The following is a 25240-nucleotide window of genomic DNA, read 5'->3' on the forward strand; positions in this document are numbered from 1 at the left end:
TTTCAGATGCAGAAGCAAAGCTTTTAAAGCAGAAGCAAAGCTTTTCTTAAAAATGCTTTAAAAAAACCCTGAAATATTTCTTTTTGTGACACAAAAAACATTAGTAAGCAGAACTTATTAATGAATAATACATTAAAAATGTATGATATTATCCCTTTAAATAATTTCGTAACATCAGCTTGTAATGGCATAAAGAGACCAAATGAAATCATGTGAAATTTTAAATAAACAAACACTGATGTTTGTGAGCAGGTTATGTCGTTCAGGTCTCGTACGCGGACTGGTTTTAGACACTGCAAAGAGATTGGTCTCAACATGCTCATCCACACTCAAAACAGGCACTTTGAATGCTGACTTTGTGCTATATTCAGCCCTAACACTCACCTGTTAGTGTTAAACCACTGATGTTCTCTCTCCTTTCTCTTCACACCGAGTTATTTCCTAGCAGTTTACATACACACACACACACACACACACACACACTCTTGCTCACAGTCTCAGCAGAGGTGTGAAAATGACCTGGGAACAGTCACAGGTCCAGTGTACTTTACACGAAGATCTACTGCCACTGAAATCACAGGCAATGACGTTCTTTTTTTCAAGTCCTGCTCATTTAGTCATGTTGGAAACCGATGAAAAGGCTACAGGAGTTTTGGAGAGCGGCATAACATTATAGCATTCGAAAACGTGATGAATTTGATTGATCTATCCTCTTTTTCCAAATTCGATTTTTTTTGGCAGCTCCCATCTGAGAAGAGAGGAGACAGAGAAAGAGCTGTCTTTGTTGTGCTTTTTTTTTCCCCAGCCAACAGCTGAATCCCTCCTCTGTGCTGCCTGACAGAAACTCCTTCAGAACTTTTTGATAAGTCATTTTGAGACTCTCTCTCGTCCCCTCTCTCTCTCTCTCTCGTCCCCTCACTCTCTTAATTTCAATTCCAAAGTGCTTTATTGGCGTAGTTTTGCTTGAGCATCAATACACGCAGATTGTGAAAAAAATACAAGAGATATAATGTAAGAATATACACTGTGCTGTTCAAAAGTTTGGGGTCGGAAAGATTTTTTCAGGATTTTTAAATAAAAAATAAAAAGACTAATAACTTTCTTAGTTTAATAAATGTAAAAAAAAAAAAAAAAAAAAAATAAGCGAAGTTCAGTGTCACATGATTCTTCAGAAATCTTGCTAATATTCAGATTTTTGGAGTGCAACTTTTAAACTTTTTTTTATTGTTTTCAACGTTGAAAACAGTTGTGCTGCTTAAAATTTTTGTGGAAAGTTCAAAAGACCAGCATTTATTTGAAATTGTTTGTAACATTATAAATGTGTTAACCTTAACATTTCTGATTAAAAATTCTCAAAAAAACAAACAAAACAAACATATTGACCCCAAACTTTTGACCAGTGTGTATAAAATGTTAAATAGGTTATGAACGTGATTTGTTGTTTTTATGAAACAATCCAGTATATAATTAAATAATTAAAAATGAAGTAACTTACATTTCAGACGAAATCAGACCAGTCAGTCCACTTGGAAATGGTTACAAATAACAGTTTGAAATCAAATAAAAATGATTAAAATATGATAAACATAAAATGCAACATAAAAGACTGTAATTTCATATTAAGACTCTGTTACAGAGATAGTGATTAAGCCAGAGATCAGAGAATTGCCTGGAATCTGATGGTGTGCAGTTCACATTTAAATTTGGCTGTGACATATGCATGTCTGCCATCCTCCAGTAACACCTGCATTTGATCTCTCTCAGACATTTTAGGAAAATGTGGAATGAGGTCTTAAAATGTATTACAAAGTGTGAAAGTGTGTCACTCTCTTTCTGTCGGCCTATTTATAAACACGCCACTATGGAGAGCACAACGGTAGTTTCCTCGGATTCTCTGAATTCTTCAAATACTTCCTATGTAAAGACTAAAGTGCTGAAGCGTCTGTGAAATTTACATTCTTGAGTGCAATCGATGCCGGAGAGAGAGAGAGAGAGAGAGAGAGAGAGAGAGAGAGAGAGAGAGAGAGAGAGAGGCAGGCAATTTGACCTGAGTGACAACAGACTACTAGAAGAGCTATGATCTCATCCCTCTCTCTCTCTCTCAACCCATCCCCCTTTCCCTCTCTCTATTGTTTCCCTCTCTCCCACTCCCTCCTCAGGCCCCCTCTTTTCTTTTCCTTCTTGTCCTCTCCTCTCTTTCTCTTCTTTTTCTTGTCTTGTCTCCTCTCTTTGTCATCTCGCTCTGTTTTCTTCACGTTCTTCTTTCTAAGTTTTCTTCTCTCTTCTTAACTCTCACAAACTCGGGCGTCCCAGGACAGAGAGAATATCTCCCAACAAAACACACTAAGGCAGTCAGGTTGTTGCATTATTGATGCGGTGTGTGTGTTTGTGGGTCTTTCTTCTCTCCTCTGTAATGGGGATCTAGTGTCTCCCCCCTGGGGGGTGGGTGGTGGGGTGGTGGTGGTGGAGAAGAGGGCGTATGGGGGAGTGAAGGTCACAAAGGTTAAGTAGGGTGAGGGGGATGAGGTCATACACTCTCACACAACACAGCGTGTTATTAAGACACTCGCACAGCTCCTCAGGACACACAACTCATCATTACGCACGTGGATTTATTCATATTCAAAAACTCACCAAGAAATTGTAATTTCTGTGCAGGTTCCAAAGCCATAGAAAATACACAACCTGATGTTTACATTAGAGCTAGATTTTGGAATGATTTTTACATTAGGAGAGCTCTATGAAATTGTTATTTTTTTGTTTTAATTTTTCTGGATTTACTATATTTACCGAGGTTTAGTGTCATAAACTCCAGATTTGAAGGGAACAAAATCTTCACAGATCTCTTCATAGTGCACATCCACAGAAAATAAGACTCGCAGTGACTGACAACAACTAAGTTTAAGGTTTTTCTGATGCAGCATTTCATTTTTCCTGAACAAAAGAGTTGTATACTAGATATTTTACTATACATACTCAAGCATGCGTGACACTCGTGGTGTTTTCAGCATCTCACTATAAGGACATAAAAACGAACTTCATCTCCAGTGCTTCACTTCACAAGCATTTCACCATTTCATGTAAATGTGTAATTCACTGAATTCCTGACGAAATAAAACTTTTTCACACTAAACTGCACTTTAGTTTAGGGTCCAATTCTCACTATTAACTGCGGCTTTTGCCTCAATAAACTCGTAATTACTGCTTATTAATAGTTAGTAAGGTAATTGTTAAGTTTAGGTACTGGGTATGATTAAGGGAAGCAGAATATGGCCATGCAGACAAATATGTGCTTTATAAGTACTAATAAACAGCCAATATCCTAGTAATATGCATGCTAATAAACAACTCGTTAATAGTGAGAATTGAACCCTAAACTAAAGTGTTACCAATAAAACCTTTCATATGGATTTCATTGGACCCTAAAAACTTAATAAAATGATGTCACGGTGTATTTGGTTCATGATTTCAATTAATTACACATGCTTTTTTACTAAAATTTAATTTAACCATTAACACAGAATATATTTATGTTACGTAAGATTTCTATTTAAAATAAAAGCTGAAATAAATGTAGAAATTATGTTAATTTACATCAATGATGTAAAAGTTTCTTGAGCAGAAATCAGCGTATTAGAATGATTTCTTGAGGATCATGTGACACTGAAGACTGGAGTAATGATGCTGAAAATGCAGCTCTGCCATTAGAGAAAAAAGAAAAAATTAAATGATAAAACAGAAAATGGTTATTTTAAATTGTATTAATATTTAACAATATTACTGTTTTTCACAGTTTTTTATCAGATAAATGCAGCCTTGATTAACATAAGAGACTTCCTTCAAAAACACTTTTTTTTAATCTTACTGACCCCAACCTTTTGAATGGTTGCAATGTGCACATACGTCTGTGTGTGTTTGTATGTATCGGTGTGCATTTCTGAGAAATGCAGAGGTGCCATGAGATATGATGTGGGTGTGAAACATGGGCCATTACAGAGCATTGATGCTGGAACCTTCTATAATTGTCTGTAGTAGCATGATTAATACACACACACACACACACACACACACACACACACACACACACACACACACACACACACACACAGAGTGCCTGAAGAGGTTTCATCCTAAAACATGACCTCACTGTCGTTAGTTTTTCTGCATATGTAACAGCCGCCCACTCTGAGACACACACAGAAATCAGTCGACTCACACAGCAGATTCATTCAGATCGCACCTGAATCAGGACTCTCCTGGATGTGTTGAATTATATGTGTGATTCTATGCGTAGATCTAAATGTGAATCAACAACATTTTTGTATGTGTGTTGAGAGAGAGCAGTAACTGTATCTGTGCCTGCTGGTGAGTGAGTGTGTGACTCATGGTGTCTCCTCTTCATTGTTCATCAGGGAGTTTGACACATATTGAATTTAGCTCAAACTTCTTAGTAAGGATCCTTTTCGTGTGTGTGTGTGTGTGTGTGTGGGGTGTGTGTGTGTGTGAGAGCGAGAGAAAGAGAGAGAGAATGTGAGCTGTGAAACCAGATCCCTGTCTGTAGTTCCTGAAGTCAGACTTTGCTCTCTAGTGCATGGTACATTTGACCTCTTAAAGGAGCAATCAGATGTACCCTCTAAGAGAGAGAGAGAGAGTGTGTGTGATGTTTTGAGAGCCAGTAGAGGTTATAGGATGTCATACAATAAATGTATTTCTCTTCATTTGCTGAAGGTACAAAGATAAAAGTAAGTCCAGGTGTAAAAACACACAACTGGATTTCACTGGATTCCTGTCTTGTAGAAAAAGAAAAAGAAAATCTGGTTGTTGGCAGGTAAAAAACAGGAAAAACCACCACTTGAGTGTGTAATTTAGATCTGTTGAGTCACCGAGAAAAAGTGATTCGCCCCTTCCTAAGAATCCGTAAATTGTCGGAAGTTGTTGAGTAAATTGCTTTGGATAATTTTTAATAAAAAAAATTGTTTTAAAAGTGTCCATAGTCTGTAGAGCGTACCAAGATAGTAGGTTTGATTCTCTGGGACAGCAGGAACTGATAAAATTTTAAGTCACTTTGGATGAAAAATGATCCCAAATGCCTTAAATGTATGCATGAGAATTGTTTTACAGAGCTTTGACATGGCGGAAAATACATTTTATAACACTGGAAAATTCAGACAGTTAAAAACACAAAGCAAAACTGCCTGGTAAAAAAAAAAAACCTCATGCAGGAACTCATGTGTGTGAAACTGAGTGTAGAGTAAAGAGGATCAGCTGTGGAGTAACCACTGTGAGCCGTTACCCTATCTGACCTTTACCAGCCTCAACTTAAACCGACCCTGCCTGACCACACTTCACCCGTCCTCACCCTCAGTGACTGACACCCTCCATTCTCTCTGCAGCCCTTTCAAATCATTTCTTATTTCTAAAAATGCAAAGAGCTTTCACACATCAGATTGTGCTAGATTGAGAGTGGCATTGCTGGTGACTTTAAAACTGACCTCAAAGTGATTGATGATAAGAGATGTGACGATATATAGAGACTGAGAGTGTACAATATAGCGGACATGCCTGCTGAAGAGCATGATGACAGCACTGAAAGGGGTGATCATTGGCCTTATTAGCCAATGAATAATATTACTCAACTTTGCATGTGGACATATCAACTAGAGTCTGATCTCTCTTCTCTCTGCAGGGTTTGCGTTCCCAGACTGGGCCTATAAGCCCGAGTCCAGTCCTGGCTCCAGACAGATCCAGCTGTGGCACTTTATCCTAGAGCTGCTGAGGAAGGAGGAGTATCATGATGTGATTGCCTGGCAGGGGGACTACGGGGAGTTTGTGATCAAAGACCCTGATGAGGTGGCAAGGCTTTGGGGCGCCCGCAAGTGCAAACCTCAGATGAACTACGACAAACTCAGCAGAGCTCTCAGGTAAGACTCTCTCTGTCATTTTTGTCTTTGCCTTTTAGCAGGTCATTTAATCTGGAGCAATTTACAGTACACTTATTTCAGGCACAATCCCTCTTGAGCAGCTTGGTGTTAAGTGATTTGTGTACAACCTATGAACCTATGATTTTTCGGTAACCAGGCCAGACCTATCAGTACTAAGGTAGGCCAGGTAAAGGCTCTTTTAAAAGTTGCCTTTTTTTCCTCCTTATACTATCTCTTAACCAACCAGAATAAGCTAATAATTTCAAAACACAGTTTCAGCTTTAAACACATCCAACCTTTTAACCATTTCCTATTTAAATTGTGCAATCCTGTACAGTTTTAGTTTGACCAATGAAAACTGAGGCCTATTTCTGCTCAGTCTAAATGTAGAAGAACAGAAGCAGCGAAATCATCCAATTCTTGTTGCGTTATAGGATTGACCCTGTCGCTGGAGAGTTATAACTGCGTAGAGTCTGATCTTTCACTAATCCCAGTCCATTTACCTGTGCAGGAGCCGATCTCATTAAAGGACAGACAGGCGAATGTATTCTGAGCCGCTGACCGTGTTAGCCTTCGCTTCATTTTCTGACCTGATCTGCATTTGTTCATTTGTGCCTCTATTTTCGTCTCTGACTCACCTGCTTTAGCAGATCAGCTCTGATCCTCAAAGTGGATGGAGAGTGATCCACTTTCTGCATTTATTTTGAAGCCTTCTCAGGGCAGACCTCATATGTTAGTTGAGTTACTCCACACAAGGGTTCTGCGCTAGACTTAATCAATCATTCACTCTATTGATTTCCATCAGTTCATGATCCAGTGCAGTTTGACCACTAGAGTGGATGTGCTATTTGTTAAAAGGATAGTAGTTTTGGCGTCATTTATTCACCCTCATGTTGTTCTCTATGCATTTCTTTCTACTTTGGAACACAAAATAATTTTTTTAAAGAACATTGAGGTCCACACAACACAGAACTGTTGACTTTCATCGTCTGGACAAAAAAAAAAACATTACATTGAAGTGTATTTTAGTTTACCATAAATGCTTGTCAATTTGTTTGGCCATACACTTTAACCATATTTCAAAGAACAATTAAACAATGTTGCCTGTTTAATTCTAAGTGTCAGAAAGAAGGTTAAAAATGATGTAAACTAAACAAAATGACTGGTATGATGCAAGAAACCTTAACTTGCATTGTGGATGCTTAAATAATTATTTATTTGAATGTGCTGGCTATGTTGTTTAACACACAAATGACTAAAGGATTTATGCAAATCAAGTAACTGCATAGAGACACCCAAAAATTTGTTTGCATGGTGCAGTTCCCAATTTTATGGGCCGGTTCTGAGTGTGAAGCTGTTAATAAAGCTGTTGACTACCACGGCCTGGTGTACTTTAGCGGTTTATTGTTGATTATCATATGTTACTTAGACATTTTTTTTTTAATGTGATTCATTAATTTGTCAAGTATTTATTAGTACCAGTGAGTAGGCCTTCTGTTACTGAACACAGAAGTAGAGCCAGACTATGCAGAAATAGTGTGTAATGTTGTGCTATGGGATTGGATTTAAGGAATCACATCATGTAATCCAGGGCAGTTTGGAGACAGTTGGAGCTTTCGTTAGAAAAGTAGATTTTGCATGATCGCAAACATTGACAAGATCCCATGTTATCAGTGTACTGAAGGATTAACGCGTGTGGGTGGGTGTGTGTCGCTGTGTTTTTCCCATCAGTTATCCAGACGACATAAACACTGTCTTAAAAGCTCTTCCACTTATGTTGGATAATCCAAGTTATACTCTACTTCTCCTCTTCTCTGTTTTTAGCCTGTTGTTTGTTTTTACCAAATCAGATTTTGAGCTTAAATGTATTCTTTAACAAAATAGAAAGTATAATGAGAGTGAAGTGTAAACTGTTTACAGGCAGACAGCTGTGTTAAACTATGATGTCAACCTTCCTCTTCACTCTGTTATTACAAATGTGAATGTGTGCCCTGCTTGTACAAATGTGTATTTTGTGTTTGAAAGAAAGTATAACTATGAGGCCAAGCTACTCTCTGCTGTAATTTAAGTGATACTATCCCCATTTCACATAGACAAACACACACACTCACGCAAATAAGGGTGCCAAATTTTGTCATTCCAAATTCTAATTTGTGCGTAATTGCAACAACTGTATGTACCTTTTGGTTAGGTGAGTCGAAGCTCCCAAAACCAGTTACAGCGGATGCCCATTTATTCTGTGTAAGTCTGTGCGATAATCTAGAGAAGATCTGCAATCCTTTGGACTGGAATTTGTTTTTGTGTCACATAGAAATGCTCTTTTCATATAATCATTAAATATGGAGGAATGTGACAGCCACAATTGCTAAATTCTGGAAGCATCTTGGAAGCACTGGTTCCCAGCATCTCTGCAGGCCTCTGTCTAAAGCATGGCCTCCCTCCATTGTCAAGTGTTAAATGAGCATCAGAAAGATGACTTACTCCTGTCGGTTTTCTTATATTCCCTCCCACTTTGACATTAAGATTGCTTTAGTTGAACTTGTTTTATTGCCACACTTAAGTCACTTGTTAAAGGGGTCATATGCACTTGTTAAAGGGGTACATGCACTTTTACAAGTTGATTGCACTGAAATGTCTGTTGGCAGTGCCTGTACACAACCATCCTATCATGATAAAAATCCATCCAGTGGTTTTGTTTTAATCTCCTTATATGTTTGACCATCTCTGAAATCAAGCCGTTCGATATTGTGACGTCATAAGATCGTACGCCCCTCCCGCTATTGTGATTGACAGCCGTGTTTCAACACAAGACCCGCCCTGAGCGAGCTGTGACAGCCGTCGTCATAGTAGTCCGCCATTGTTGATATGCTGGAGTAGAATGCCGTCTAAGCGATTGTGATGTTCTGTTCTTAGATGTAATAAGGAACACAGCAGTCATTTGGATGTTCCTAAATCTGAGCCGTTATAGATGCAGTGGCTGAGTTTTGTTTTTGAAGCGATATGCCCAAAGGATTGACGCGGGGATTCCCTCACGGGGATTCCCCATGATCGTCTGTGCTTTCATGTTTGCGCGAATCATTTCAAACCAGACAGCTTCACAAACGAGAAAAAACGGATCGGTACCAACGTGTTCCTGCTGAACCTCCAGAAGATGTGAGTGTAATGTTTTATTAACCTTTATATTAGTATTTATATTAATCTTTGCGAAATTTGCAAACCTTGCTGCAGGCTTCACGATGAATGCGTCTAAGGTTTACACTCAGGGTACATTACGGCATGTTTTCTATGTACGACGTTCTCAATATAATTCATAATCCCACGTTTATAACGAATAACACGTGGTTATTGTGTTAGATACGGTCAGAGAATGTCTAATACGGTGTACCCACAGAACAGAGGGGCGGGGTGAGCAAAGCTCATTATCATTTAAAGACACATGCACTCAAACGGCGTGCTGAAAACAGAGCTGTTTTTGACCAGGTAAAATTAGTGTTTTCTTACAATACTAATGAGAATTTTTAATTAAAGTATATTACAAACTTTTAATTTAGACCCTAAAGAATCATATTAGCTTGTACAAAAATGGCATTATATGACCCCTTTAAAGTCCCCCTGGTGTCAGTAATTTTATCGCTTAAAATTCATCTTTGATCACCAAAAAGTTTTAAAGTTTTTCCTGTAAAAATAGCTTTGAATGTAACTCTACACCCTTGCTCCATTTAGTTTACACTGACTGAACCATGAATATGTAAGTTAGGCCCCGCCTCCACTCACTCACGCCAGCTCAGAATACCTGATCCACTCGCTCAACTGTAGTAAACGCTACACAATGGCAAGGTAAAACATTGGGTTAATTCAGCCATATATGTTTGAACTAGACACTGATTCAGAAGAAGGCCTGACTTCTCTTGAGACTCCCCTGCTTCACAGCATAGTTAATGATATGCTAATGCCCACTCTCATGTTAATAGTGATAGGTTAAAACATGTTTGTGACGTAGAGAACGGGGGTGGTTTCAAACCGCGTTTTTGAGACTGTCTTTGGTAAACTGCAGAGAGACTTAAGGAGAAAATACTCAGCAATGGTGTTGATTTGCACGTGGTTAATCTAAAGCATATTAAAAACACCACATAGACGTATAAACCACATTAAAAACTTTTCACCACTGGGGTTCTTTAAATTCTTGCTAAGTATAAGTTACATGTATGGAACATACTGGTGAATTTGGCTACACATTTTGTCATTGAATTTCTTCGTTATATATAATTTCTTTAAAATGTGCCCAAATCATCATCAAAACATTTGGACCTGCCCAAGCACATTTTTAAAAAATTTATCAAAACCAGCCCAATTTGGTGAATTCAATCTGCTCAATCTGGCAACACTGCACACAGAGTGGCACAACGTGAGTTTTGAAACCTGAAACTGGTAATTGTTGGACCGGGGTGGACCGTCATTTGCTGTCAGATAGAGACCTTGTCCTTTGATCATTCTCAGCATGAGTTCCTCTCTGCGTTCTGGGCAGGAGATATTTGCATTGCCCTCGTCAGAAGGTCAAGCAGCCGCACATAACTTCTCATTTGAGTCCTCTGTTCTCTCTCCTCTCTCTGTGGACCTTAGTCAGAGTAAACAGCACATTACTGTGATACGCTTACAATGGAAGTCTACAGGGCAAGGCATTAAAAGCAGAAATGTGTAGGTTGTATTTTTGTTGAAGTGCATACATTAATTCTTTGGTACAAATGTGTGTTATTTGACCTATAATGTTGTTACCTAAATTGTCTCCCACATATCATGAAAAAGTTACAGGGTTTACATGACTAAAGAGATATGGTCTGTAACTTTGTACAGACAATGTGATTTTAAGTCTTGTGGCTTTTGTTGTGAAACAGTGTGTATTGTAATGTTTATCCCAGTGCAATACCCTAGAGCAGGGGTGGGCAAACTTTTTGGCTCAAGGGCCACACTGGGTTTTAAAAATTTGACAGAGGGCCGGCCCAGTAGCAGATTATGAAGCACAATCTCATGAAAGTGCGTATCTATACCACAAATTTGATTTCTTGTGCCATTTATATGCCAAAAAGGTTTTTATTTATTTATTTATTTATTTATTTTTTTTCTGCGTGCATGCTACACACTGTAAACCCCTTGGTTAGGATTAGGGGTGTGGAGTGCGTGCCTATTACACGCCATAAAGTGCATATCATATGCACGCGAAAACATATTATGCACTACAAATACAATTCGTGGTATTCGCACTTTCATAAGATCGGGCTGAGCAAACAGACAACGTTGTGGCAATGTCTGTGCGAAATTCAACAACTGAGAGATGACATTCTGACAATACATTTTTTATGCTAGATATCCCCCATTTAGTATGTTATGTTTTGATGTTAATTTTTAAAGATGTTAGATAATTATAGCCTATACTTTTTAAATATTGTGTAGCTATCCTTATTATTATTTAATGGCCTAACAGTAAATTAGAAACAAAACATATGCAAGTGTACACTTAGAAGAGTAAAAATTACAGGTTACGTTAATTCAACTTTATTAAAACTGAATGGCAATTTGCACTTCCAAAAGTCATACATTTGTGGAAATAAACAAATATACAAATTTATTTTAAGAATAATAAAATTAAACATAAAAGGCAAAGGCAGATCAGAATATTTAATGAAAAAAAAAACGGGTTCTGTACATGGCAGACAGGGGAGCGTAGTTAAAAGCCGGACGATAAAGGTCGGTAAACGGAATCGGGCAGGATACATCCACAAATCCAGAGGAGCAAAGAAACTAAATAGCAGACAAATCAAAGGAAAAACTAAGGTGTGCAAGCGGTTACCAAACATTTTTTTTTCTCATTGAGTTTCCAAAAAAGGAAAAAACATTAACGTGCAACAAGTCTATGCGCTTAAGTTTCTGCAGAGACATTCTCTGTTTTCTGTCTGTTTGGTTTCCATGGTGACGCGTCATTGCTTGTTACGTGACACACACACCGCAGCCACAACAGCGCTGAATGAATGATGATCTGCTTTTATGTCATTTTTCCTTTTTTACATTTGTTAGCTATGGCATGAAATATCTGATATTCTGATTGTCAAATATATGCAACGCAATATATATATAACGCAAAGTATTGCAAGAAAAAAGGCAAAATTAATGCGATCTTAATACAATTTTTTTAAATACTCGACGGGCCGGATTAAACAGCCTAACGGGCCGCATGTGGCCCGCGGGCCGTAGTTTGCCCACCCCTGCCCTAGAGACTTCCATTGTAAGAGCGTTATTTTAAAGAAACACAATGTTTGTTTTTATAGTAAAATTTTACTGCAAGTTGCAATTCATTAACATTAGTTAAAGTCGCAATGAAACATAAGTAAGAACAGATATTTTCTTCCGTATTGTGATGTAAAATGAGGGCATGGTTCTATCCATTGGTTATTAATTGGATTTTGAATTGTGGGCATTGTACTCAAAAATAAATACGAGCTTGCTTGGGTTTAAGTGGACTAAATGATTCAAGTCCAGCATAGGCATACATCATATGAGAGAAGTGTGTCATTTCAACTGAATTTTGATTACACGTTACAAGATCAAGAAATATTTTTAAAAATGCAGCGCATACATGAATGAATCATTCTCAATAAAATCTTACATGCATTTACAAAGTTGAATTTTCATTTCATGCCAACTTTAATGTATTAGGTATCATTAACTAACAATAACAAATGCTGTTAAAAAAAATATTATTCTATATTAATGTTAATTTCCAAGTTGTATAAATTAACATTAACAGCTTGCATTAACTGGTATTAAGGAATTTAACCTTAATGTGTTGCTGGTTTTTTTTAACCTGTGAAGTGTTTTACAAACAAGTCGTAATTATTTTCTGTTAATCACCTTCAACTACTTTGAATATACCTGTAAGACGTCAGTACAGTTTTGTTCCTCTTCTTTTTTCCCTGTCTTATTTCCTCTCCTCCATTCTTTTTTTCTCTTATGATGCCAATGACTCACTGCCATTCCTCCACATCTACACCGCCTCCCTACCCCACACAATCCCACACTGTACTCCTCCATCTGATTCATACCTTCAATCTGAAACTTTTCAACTCAAAACAGGGCTTTCACATTCAACCCTACACATTTGTGACGTCCCTTAATTCCAGAACAAATGCTCCTTTTCAGACATTTCTTGGCCACTCTATGGCATGTATAAAAGTCTGGGCTAATGCTCTAATCCTGACTGGAATTTGACTTGATGTTGATGGAGTTAGGGGTGTTGTTTCAATGATATTCTCCTGTGGATGGCCTGCTGGGACTTGACTCATCACCTTCCTGCCACACGCGTGTGGAAATTCTGCAAAAATGGAATTCTATTGTCCCACTGTTGATGTTCCACTGAACGTCAGGACATTTCCCGTCTGGCTCTGGGCACAATGGACGCCCAACTACTCATTCCCTTCCTTATTAGATTTCACCCCAGTATTGTCAAAATTGTCCCAACTACAGAACTCACCAAAGCCTGTTTATTTAAACTCATAGTGGCTCCATGCTAAGAATTTTTACTTGGCAAAGCCAACTGAGTGCAGTTTTAGTCATGTAATCATGTGATTTTTATGGGGGGGGAGCTCAAAAGAAGATATTTTAAAGAATGTTTCAGCTGTTTTAGAGCATATAATGAAAATCAATGGGGTCCAAAACAGTAATGCCCCCTTTTTTTCTTCCTTCAAACTTTTCTAAACCTATTTCTTTTCATTGCTAACAGGAAGTCAAAGTCTGGGTCTGTCTGTCGTTATATTGAACATGTCTGTGATGTTATTTTGATGTCAGATGCTCTCAATGCAGTCATCAGCATCAGAACCGATGTGATGTTGATTGAAGTGGCCAGCCATAATTTCTTCTTCACTCTTTGGAGATTTGATTAAGATTGACTCTGTGTGTGAGTGTGTGTGTACTTGTGGAAAGAGTGGGTCAGAGGCCTTGTCCTACAACAGCTCTCTTTGTTTGGAGGAGGATGACGACATGCGCGTGTGTGTGCGCGTGTGTATTTGGGGGCAGTTTTGGGTCTTATTGTCAGGGACAGAATGAGCTCTTTATTAGCTTAGTGGGTGGAGATACACACATACACACGCTAGTGCAACAGTGACACGCGCTAACACACGCAGCGTACAAAACATGATGTTTATCTCTGGCTTCTCAATAGAGCTTATGGATGGAGTGGATCTCACTGTCCGTTTACCATCCGCCCTAGAGCCACACAGACCCATTCGTTCGTACCCCACCCCATCACTTCACTTTTTTCCCCACTGTCTCCTCTCGCCTCACACACACATTTACTATCCAAATGAGAACTTCTATTCATTATATACAGCCTAGTTTAAGAACTGTAAACTAGCCCTAAACCATACCATAACCCTATATAATATTCTTTAGATTTTTTTAAATGACTATATGCCCCAAATGTCCCCTCAGTGAGGTTTTGTCATACTTACTACTTTCTGGGGACAAATTTGCCCCAAAAGTATAGCTAATACATATTATGGTTTTAAGGCTAATACATATGGCTAATACATATTAATATGGCTAATACATATTAAGGTTTCTTCAAGCATCTCGGAGACGTTCCCGCAGTTCTTCTGGATTTAGTCTGTCTCAGTTTCTTCATGTAATCACAGACGGACTCGATGATGGTGAGATCAGATCATCCTGGCTGTTGTCAGATTCCTTGTGCATACAGAAATCTCACTGGATTATTACAATTAATGGCAAAAAGAATGTTTGGAAATGTAAACTGATATTTCCTAATGACACACTTCAGCAAAAGATATAAATAACTGACTGGGGAGGGGGGGTATTAACATGCCTAAGACTTTTGCAAAAACAGCACAATGTACATCATCAGCATTTGACTGATAATCTTCTTCCTCCTCTCTATTCTTCATTCTGTCTCTTTATAAAGCAGGTTGTTAAGGCCCTGATTTGCGAATTCCACGAATCGCTGTAGTGTTTGTTCAGCTTCTGTATTCCCGTCAGTCACAGAATATTGACTCGAACTAGAGCTTTTAATAATCTGCTGTTTAATCCAAGTTCTAACCCAGTGAAATCTGATTGTTTCCTGGAAATCGGTTGCCTGTACCACCTAAAGTCATTTAGTCACCGGAATACATGTATCTGCCAGCATCTGTTCAAATTTGGGCATTTTATATCCTATCCTTTGAAAATCGGTCAGCACTCACTGTTTCTGTTAGACCAGCCACCAGCGTGTGGGTTCACAGGTGTGTAAGTGTGTGACAGAAGGAGGGTCGTTGCCACTAGTTGCAGATGCTCAAAGAATCCTTTCTTCTGCTTTGAAGTCAGTTCAAATGCTCTTTAAAGTGCGTTTGAGAGAGCGGGTACACATGTGTGGGGTGGGCAGCACTTCTTACACACACTGTACATTTGTAAATAAAATAACAATTATTGAAGTGCGTTTACAAGAAAATACTATTTTAGTTGTTAATCTTCAAAATTTCTATTTTAATTCAATGTGTTAATTGCCATTTCTTTGTAATGGTTTGTGACATTTACTAGCAATTTCTGATTGAAAATTGTTTCTACACCAATTTTTTTTTCAGTGCACTGTTCTGTGCCATAGAAGTATGTATGACTTTATGATGCATTTTTTTTGTAAACAAGTCACATTATGCAGTTTTGCTGATCTGGTTTTAACAAGACAAATATTTAAGAAAGTGTATTTTACTCGCAGGTGTTTGGGTAAATATACTAAAATGTATTTGAAATACATTTAGTTTATGCTAAGTATAAAATATATTTTTATACTTTAGTATACTAAAATACATTTACATATTTATTATGTACTTAATATAAAAACCCTGCAATTGTACTTTTGGTATACTAAATTGGTAAATTGGTCTGCTAAATTAGAACAAATAATTTTGTATTTAATGCACTTTAGTAACCCATAAATAGTTCAACTAAAGATATACTTAAGTATATTTGATTGCGCTAAAGTGGAACTATTCCAAGTATACTTTAGGGTACACTATTATACAATGATCGTACTATCCTTACTAATAGTGATATTAAACACATTGTAAGGATTAATATCAAGAAATGTGCATTGTGCAATAAAGAAGTGATCAGTGAATTAATATTTCGAGTTTTGAAATATTGAAAACTTTGGACAAAACTTTTCAAATATTAATAATAGATTAATAGCATAACTGCTTATTTTCTTCTAATAATAAGAATTAATGATTATAACGATTAAAGAATGATTAAAGAAGTTCACTATCAGGTCTACAGCCAAAATGCTTCTGAAATAAACATAGTCAAACTTTACTACTTCTGGGTCACTGAGAATGAAAAGGATGCTTTAAATTGTTGATTGGCTCTAGTTTGCAAGGTATGCTATTGGGTCAGTATACGACTCTAAACTTGGGAATGGCAGAGGATATGTGAGTAATAAAGGGAAGGGATCTCAATTAAATGGATCTATGAATGAATCTGTTGACTGGGTTTGGACTTTTTAGGAAAAACAATGAATGATGCAATCTGAAGCTGGTATTGTGTCGTACATGATATGAATTGCATCATTTTATTCCTCGAAATCACGGCTGATGGCATCACAATGCAACTTACATCACTGCTGAACAAATTGCCCTATATCAGCTCTAGAAATCATACAGCAAGGGTGCAAAACTCAATTCCTGGAGGGCCACAGCCCCGCAGAGTTCAGTTCAAGCCCTACTCAAACACACATACCTATAGTTTTCAAATAAGCCTGAATGAATTGATGAGCTGGATCAGGCGTGTTTTTTCTTCATTATGATTTTCGGTTGCATTTTAATGCATTTTTGAAAAAACAAAACAAAAAAACATCCGGGGAATAACTGAAAGTCAGGAAAGTGCAAACTATGACAATTCAAGAAAAACCCCAGCTGTTACATACTACACTCACTGACTGGTTTTCACCACAGAAAGCACAATGCACTGCAGTTTAAGGAGGTTTAACCTGTGCTTAGGAAACCGAGCCCACGTTATATAGAAAGTACATCCAATGATGACATTGTGTGACTGTGTGACTTTTGCTAAGAACCAGTCTTCTCTGACAGCCACAGAAATAAAGTGTTACTTTGCCTGGCCTGTTAATTGGAACGTCACAGTTCAGGATGTCATCATTAGATGTTTTCATCTGTCATCCATCATATAAGCTCAGGTTACCACCTCCAGCCAAACAGTGCAGAAGTAAGTGGATTGTGTGAGCTGGACGTCTATCCGTGCAAACACTGCTGCTGCTGGTGTATTTGGTAGACATGGTAATCCACAGCTGTCTCAAGTATATTTATATCGCTGTGTGACTCAGTGTTACAGTAGGTCACATGATCGCTGATCACCTGCTTACATCTCTGTCTTTGTTAATAGTTATATTTAAGGTGCATTCAGCATATGCTGTGGTGCCCGTTGTCACACGCTTTTCCTGACTGGTGGTTGACAGCACATAAGAATTTTTCTTTTTTGCTTGTCAGAACCTGAGGGGGAAAAAAACTCGAATCATTTTGACCTCAAATTAAACATATTTACACACGATGACATCTTCATCTGACAACAAGACTGTATCTGTCTGTCTCGGCTTAATCTCTACAGACAAGACTGTCTGATTGATCTCTCTCTCTCTCTCACACACACACACACACACACACACACACACACACACACACACACACACACACACACACACACACACACACACACACACACACACAGGGTGAGTAAATATATCCTTATGCATTTAAAAAGCTCAGTGTCAGCATCTTCCCTGAAACATGCCATTCACTGAGAACTGTGGCTCAAAGGTTATTAAGTACAAGATGAATTGTTGTCACAGGGATTTACAAACACACACACACACACACACACACACACACACAAACACACACACACACACACACACACACACACACACACACACACACACACACACACACACACACACACATTTGTGCAGGTCTGTAAGAAAGATGCTGTGTTATTGGAGTTACATAAATGGATGGAGGGTTGTGAGGAGTAGAGAGATGTTATGTAAAGAGCTGGGGAAGGACAAAGGTTAATATATAGATAGGAAGGGAGAGAGAATGGGATTATATAAGGAGATTAAGAAAGGAGAATTTATCAGTGGGTTATAGTATTATATAAACTGGCACTAGAGTGACCTGACAATAGCTCCAATCACACAAATGTACACAACAAATATACAAACATATATTAATATTTATTTTCTTTCCTTTCTGTCTCTTTCTGATGTATCAGCATTAAACTGATTAAATTTAAAATTTTATTTGTACACTGCACTGGTGAAAATGCGATATATGCAATACGTACGCCTCATTTATGGATGTGTGTGTGATATATATATATATATATATATATATATATATATATATATATATATATATATACACATACATATACATATACATACATAAATGTGTGTGTACGTATTGCATCCCCCTTTTTGTATTTTATTGACAGCAGCGCTCAATCTGCATGAACTATACAAGTTTGTCAAACCTGATGTTCATGTTCTTCAGCATGAATTGAGATGATCCAAAGAGCATCTTCAATGGAAGAAAAAACATGGTCGTCTGAACAAAGAGTTCACGTGATCAGTGTCACACATTTACTTATTTGATTAGTGACCTACAAATAGATTAGAATCTGGAATATTTTTATTGATTTTACATCATAACGTTTCTTTCTTTTAAAATGTAGAATAACCTAATACTTTGTTTATTTCCAGGTTTAATTTTTGATTTCAATGTGGGCTAATGTGGACTGCTTGTCTTTTGTGCAGGTATTATTACAACAAGAGAATTCTACACAAAACTAAAGGAAAACGCTTCACCTACAAGTTTAATTTCAACAAGCTGGTCCTGGTCAACTACCCTTTCATTGATATGGGGTCTACAGGTACAAAACGATCACACACACATCACATATATTTATTTACACAGTAAAATACAAAACACAGCTAAGCCCTCCTCCCTGCTGTGTTTGTCTCTCCGCAGGAGCGGCTGTTCCTCAGAGTGCTCCACCAGTTCCTACAGGTCCCCATTTCCGCTTCCCTCCATCCGCTCCATCAGACATGCAGGTGTCCGAGGTGCTGCGGTCCCCCAGCAGCGAGGAGCTGCGCAGTCCTGGGATGTTCAGCGGCCGCCGCATCGCCCGCGGGTCCGTCTCTGACTGCAGTGATGGAACTTCCGTCAACTCTGAGATTGAAGACGGGAACGGAGGTGCGTCAGAGGAGAGAGTGACGGAAAGAGTGGCTGAGAGAGGAGGAGGAGGCAGCGGCGGCGGTTTTCGAGGTGCCGTTCACCCTCGTCTGTCTCACGAAGCTATGTTCAGGATGTACGGTGGACCAGGCGGTCACAGAGGTCATCGGATGTCAGAGGTCGGACACAGGGTTCATCCTGAGCCTCTCTCACCATTCACCGTTTCGCCTCTGCCTGGTCCGGGAGGGCCAGGCCTGTTGGCGCCACCTCTCTCACCAGCGCTCTCCATGACCCCAGGCTCTCACCTGGCCTACACGCCCTCCCCTACCCTGTCGCCCATGCCTGGCTCCATCTTCTCTTTCAACCCAGAGGACATGCAGCGATACCTGCAGGCTCACACCCAGAGCGTCTACAATTACCACCTGAGCCCTCGTGCCTTCTTTCATTACCCTAACATCATCGTTCCTCACCCTCAGCGCCCTGACAAAGGCATGCCCGGACCCCAGGCCTGTGACCGCGGCCCTGCCGAGAGGCCCTCGGTCCTCAACAGCCATCACTCCAGCCTCCCGCCGCCTCACGCTCACCCGATTCACCACCACCTGGGGGAGGAGCAGCACCATTCCCCCTTCAAGTTCAAGCTCCAGCCTCCCCCACTGGGCCGAAAACAGCGTGATGGTCAGGGTCGACAGACCTCGCTTTCCTCCACATCGACATCCGGTCTGGGCTCCTCATTGTCGTTTGGTAGTGACCTCAGTTCAGCCAGTGGGTCGGGACTGGTGTCCAACTCCTCCTCAACTGGCTCACTAAACAGCGCTGGCTTGCCCAAGATTAAGGTAATTACGTTCTGTACGATTACATGCGCGGTTGTAATTGAGCTACTTAGTGTTTTGGTGACTTTAAAAAGTTTTCCCTTGATTTTCATTAGTCGAACTTTGCAAAAATCGGACTGGTATGATTATAGTCAGACTCAACCATTTACATTATGTTTTAAAAAGACGAATTAAAGCCTGTTTAGACCAAGGGCGATAACTACAACTGTATAATTTTACTAATCATTCTAATTCTATGAGAATAGCAGAGTCCATACATTCCACAGCTGTAATGTGAATGGCCTTGACTGTTTTAGTCCAACTTAAATTTTACTTTCAAATTGCATGTAAACGTACTGATGGTTGTCCACACTACGTAATAAGTTCTAATAATGAATAAATGCATCTCTAATAAATCCTTGACAAGTCTATATTTTGAACTAATTTAATATTTTTAGTGCTAGGTTGAACAATTCAAAAAAATCCTACTACTCAAACTTTTTAAGGAATAAAAAAAAACCCATTGTGAATATTTTACTTTTTTGTTGTTAAGTCTTATCCTAGAAAACTTAAGAATTTGCATAATGGAAGTTTGTTTCCGCCACAGAATAAAAATGGAACTTTTTTTTAATTGTGACTTTTTATCTCACAGTTCTGAAATTTTTTTCTCAGAATTGCGTGATATAAACTCGCAATTGTGAGTTATGAAGTCAGAATTGTAAGATATAAACAATTCTGAGAAATTATCATTTTTCTTTTTTTGCAATTGCAAGTTTATATCTCTCAATTCTGACTTCATAACTCTCAATTGCGACTTTATATCACACAGTTCTCACCATTTTTCTCAGAATTGCGAGATGTAAACCCACAATTGTGAGATAAAGTCTCAGTTATCTTTTAAAATGGAAGCCTGGACCACTAATAGAAATGAATAAAGTAAGGTGTAGTTATGCTCAGTTATAAAGTATTTATTTTCCTGGAAATTACGCTAGTGCGAAAACAAGATTTTTAACAATCCTTATCCAGTCATCACAAATGTTTAGAGAAGTCATGGAAAGTCATTTTTCAATAACACCCAACTCTGTTTTGACTATATCCACTCTGTCTCTCTCTACAGGTTGAGCCCATATCTGACATTGAATCAGAAGAGGAAGTCGAAGTGACTGACATCAGTGATGAAGAAGCTGATGAAAGAGAAGAAGAGTTTGCCGTTTTCCCCTCTCACTACCGTAATCATCATCATCATCATCATCACCATCAACATCAGCATCAGCATTATCCTCGCAGCCAAAAGCACCAACAGCCCAATGGCACTGATGCCCGTCTCCACCCAGATGAGGACTTGGAGGAAGAAGTGTTCAAAGCCCCCGCCCCTCCACCCTTCTTCGTCCTTCCCTCCTCTTCCTCAGGCGATGGTCGCCGCGGTAACCCCGTTGTGAAGAGCGAACCTGTAGAGCCTGCGGACTTGCAGCTGGCATCCGGCGGACTGCCACAAATGCACTCCCAGTGTATCCCACTGAAGCTCCGGTTCAAACGGCGCTGGGACCAGGACCAGCACATGGAAGAGGCGGAAGACAAGAAAGTGAGAGGAGAAGAGAGGGGGAGAGAGAGGAACGGGATGGTGGAGGAGAGTGGGAGTGGAAGTGGGAGCGGAGAGGGAGAAAGCCCACCTCCTCTCGCTCACCACAGAGTTAGCGCAGAGCTCCACCGAGCCACGGCACAGCTGTCACTGGAGAACAAGGACTGCTGATACGCATCGACACACGTAGACGACTGCTGATACACAACTCTACAACTGCTGATGAACCCACACTCAAACGTGACTCTTTGTAGATCAATGACTGCTGATACTGACAACAGTAATACTGACACACACACTGCACACTTCGACTAACTGACCCTCGCTTAATCAAATCCTGTTCCCCAGGCTACCCTCGTTCCCCGCCGCCCTCAACTTCAGCCGAGGGGCTCGCGTTCCAGGACATCTCAGTGTGACCGTGATGATGAATGACTTCACCCACGTGCCCCAGCGACCCTCAGGAGTGATGAACTTTGACCTTAGGCACTAGAGAATATTTTATATTTTTAGAAGAGAATTTTATTTTGCAAAGTGCCTGCGAGCTATCCCTCAAAACCCCACAAAGAGACCTAGAGATGGGCGTCAGAACGACTGGTCCGGTTTGAGGGACTTGATCTTGATCTTCATCTCCAGCAACCCAGCATTATTTTCCTCAGTGACAGACTGTGATCTGTCTCTATGTGATGTGGTGGGATACAAATGCACAGAAAGTCACAAATAGACACTGTTCTAAAACCAGCCTGGTCAGAAGTCCGAACCCTCAGGGACAAAACCCCTCAACACGCACACATACACTCAGACATGATCCCTTTCTTGTTCCCTGTATGAAGCGTGAGTGTGAATGTGTGTGTTTTTGAAATCTAGCTGTGTGTAAGTTCTCAGGATATCTCCCTCCTATCCTTTTCTATCTAAACCAGCTCACCTTAAAACTTTTGCGCTCTCTTCCATTCTCTTTTTTCCCCCTCTGGGACCATACCTGAATCACTTTCATTCCGATGGGACGAAATGACTCGGGCGTAACATGCGGTTCAGAGACCATACTCTTAAATCTCTTAAATGGCTACTTTCTTAGTCTTTGAAAGGACGGTCTGAAGTTGAAACATATTAGAGAGTTTATAACAAGCTTCCCTTGTATAGTCAGTCCTTTAGTGTGAACTAAACCAGCATATCACACAAACACACACACACACACACACACAGCTTGTACAGTGATTCACCAGGACTCCTTGTTCAACTATTTTGGCACTTGACGGACCCTTTAGAACCAAGTGCCAATCCTGTACTTATTTACTGTCCACAGTCCTTTAGCCATATTACAACAGTCACAGACCCTTATGAGGTCTTTCTGTGGACGGGGGGAGGTGAAGGAACAGTTCCAATCTATAATCCCAAACATTTAAATACTATCATAAGTATAGAAAGACTGTAGAAGGCATGTGGCCAGAAGTCGATCTCGCACACGTGTATACACACACACACACACACACACACACACACACACACACACACACACACACACACACACACACACACTGCCTCTTATGCCTTGTTTTACTAGCATGTCTGAAAAGGAAAACAAAAATCTTAAAAAAGAACATTATACACTCAATATACCTTAATATATTATGTGTTACACATACTATAAACAGAAAGCATAGCATTAACTGATATATCAATTTCAGGGGGTTTTGTAACCGATTGCGTTTCGAGGGGAAAGTTGACTCTTCTCCTCAGGGATAATGCTGCCGTTCGAGTAAGGGAGGAAACTGTTGCTTTTCTTATCACGTTAATAAAAGGTAGGGGTAGAGGGAGTGAAAGACTAAATTGTACACAAGACTCTAACAAAGCACGAGAGCTTTGCACCACAGATGATGTGGCACATTCGGATCTTTAACCAGCATGCACCTCCTCAACATCCTGTTCTTACTGCCACAACTGTGCGTGTGTGTGTGTGTGTGTGTGTGCGCGCGCGTCTGTGTGTGTGTTTGACAGAGGCTGTAGGTCTCTGTGCATGTATGTTACACCACACCCAAGGCTGTAATTCATTTGAAACCTTGCATCATGAACCTCATAAACCTGTGTGCACTAAAGCCATGTGGAAGTTGAGCACAGGACTTGAGACATCGACGGGGTGGTCGGACACTAGCCATGATATAATGGTTTTCCAGTGACATGTAGTATTTGTATCATGTCTGAAGTGTCTCTGATACCCAAAATGATACATTAGACAAAATTGGACTGGCAACGGTGTCACCTCCTCAAAGTTTTGAACTCTTTCTAGCTGCCTTACTCCCCCTTCAGCCAGATTTGGTTATGTTTAAGATCTCCTCCTGCTTTCTTATTCGATGAGTCAAGTCTTTAAGTAGGCTGCACTTATTTTACGCCCGGCATACCTCATAATGTGAGAGGTGGAGCTGAATTTGAGATGGGGTGAGCAGTATTGACCAGTGCAGTCTGTAGACTTTTGTTTGGGCACAAAGTGAGTGCATTGTTTTTCTTTAGGAGGGAAGATGTTTGTTTTCTCTTAGGCTGCTCTCATTGGTTATCCCAGGATGTCACTTTTTTTTTTATTATTATTTGTTTTTCACCCGAACTGCTCCTGTTTATTTGCTCTCTGGTGTCAATGTTGCTGTTCATCCTAATTATTATTATTATTATTAGTTATCATTATTTTGTTGACATTTTTTCCTCATGTTGTAGTCATGATAACATTGTATACAATACTGTAAGAGATCCTTTTAAGAATGTTTCCCAACCCCTGCCTTCCCACGAGCAACCCAACAGTGTGTTTAGTGTAACATTTAAAATTTTTGTAAATTAACGTAAAACTGTAACTTTAATATGGGTGGTTATTGTGGAGAGATATAGGATGGAGGAAGGGCATTCAGGGGAGGATCGGGCTTATGAATTGTACTCAAGTCATGTCATGTAATTGTTATTTTGTAGTGTTACTGATTTCTTGCTCTTGTAAATTTTTTTCATCGGGGGATTGTATGATTTTAAAAGATATATTGTGTATTGTTTTATTGTGTAAAAGTCTATATCTCTCTCTCTTTCTTTCTCGAAATTTATTTCTGTGGTTTCATAATTCATAATAACAGGTTTTAATACCATGATGTAACATTTTAATTCCTCCTTTATTCATTTTTGTGTTCTTTTTTTTTCAGAATTGTAATTAAAATGTAATCAGGGTCAATTAAACTGGTTAAAAGCCATCTGGTTTCTGCAACTTTTCTTTACAACACAGATTAATCCATTTTAGTCGTACAAGTAAAATCTCCCTTCCAGAGTTTTGTAGAGTCTATTTCTTGTCTTTAGTGTGTGTTTCTGTACCTCAGGAGACCCACATATGTAGATCTATTCTACATACATCTTGATGCTTGCAATACAAACATGAAAAAAATAAATAAAAAACTACTAATTTCAAATAAATTGATATAAACGAAAAGTCCATGCAAAGCAATGTGCTTTAGTTTACACCATTAGCATTTGAAAAATGCTCGATAAAGTCGTGTTATGCATTCAGCCTGTTGATATGATATATAACATAGACACTTTAAGACTGACCTCTGCTGTCTGAAGAGAAGAAGTGCATGCGTTATCAACCATGTAAAATCACCATTGATTTTTGGAGTCATCCCTCATATAATTTTG

General features: G+C 39.2%; 1 protein-coding gene across 1 annotated transcript in view; it reads left to right on the forward strand.

The window, feature by feature from the left end:
* The window catches only part of erfl3 (Ets2 repressor factor like 3), a 47420-nt gene extending 22626 nt beyond the window's left edge, over nucleotides 1-24794 (forward strand). Inside the window, exons 2-5 of the mRNA XM_081389006.1 lie at nucleotides 5687-5921; nucleotides 18781-18896; nucleotides 18995-20031; nucleotides 21125-24794. Coding sequence (XP_081245132.1) covers nucleotides 5687-5921; nucleotides 18781-18896; nucleotides 18995-20031; nucleotides 21125-21757 — 2021 coding nt within the window. The 3' untranslated portion in view covers nucleotides 21758-24794. The remainder of the gene's footprint in view (nucleotides 1-5686; nucleotides 5922-18780; nucleotides 18897-18994; nucleotides 20032-21124) is intronic.
* Nucleotides 24795-25240: the final 446 nt, after the last annotated feature.

This window comes from Scardinius erythrophthalmus (genome assembly GCF_964197995.2).
Source record: "Scardinius erythrophthalmus genome assembly, chromosome: 16".
In the NCBI taxonomy this organism is placed as follows: Eukaryota; Metazoa; Chordata; class Actinopteri; order Cypriniformes; family Leuciscidae; genus Scardinius; species Scardinius erythrophthalmus.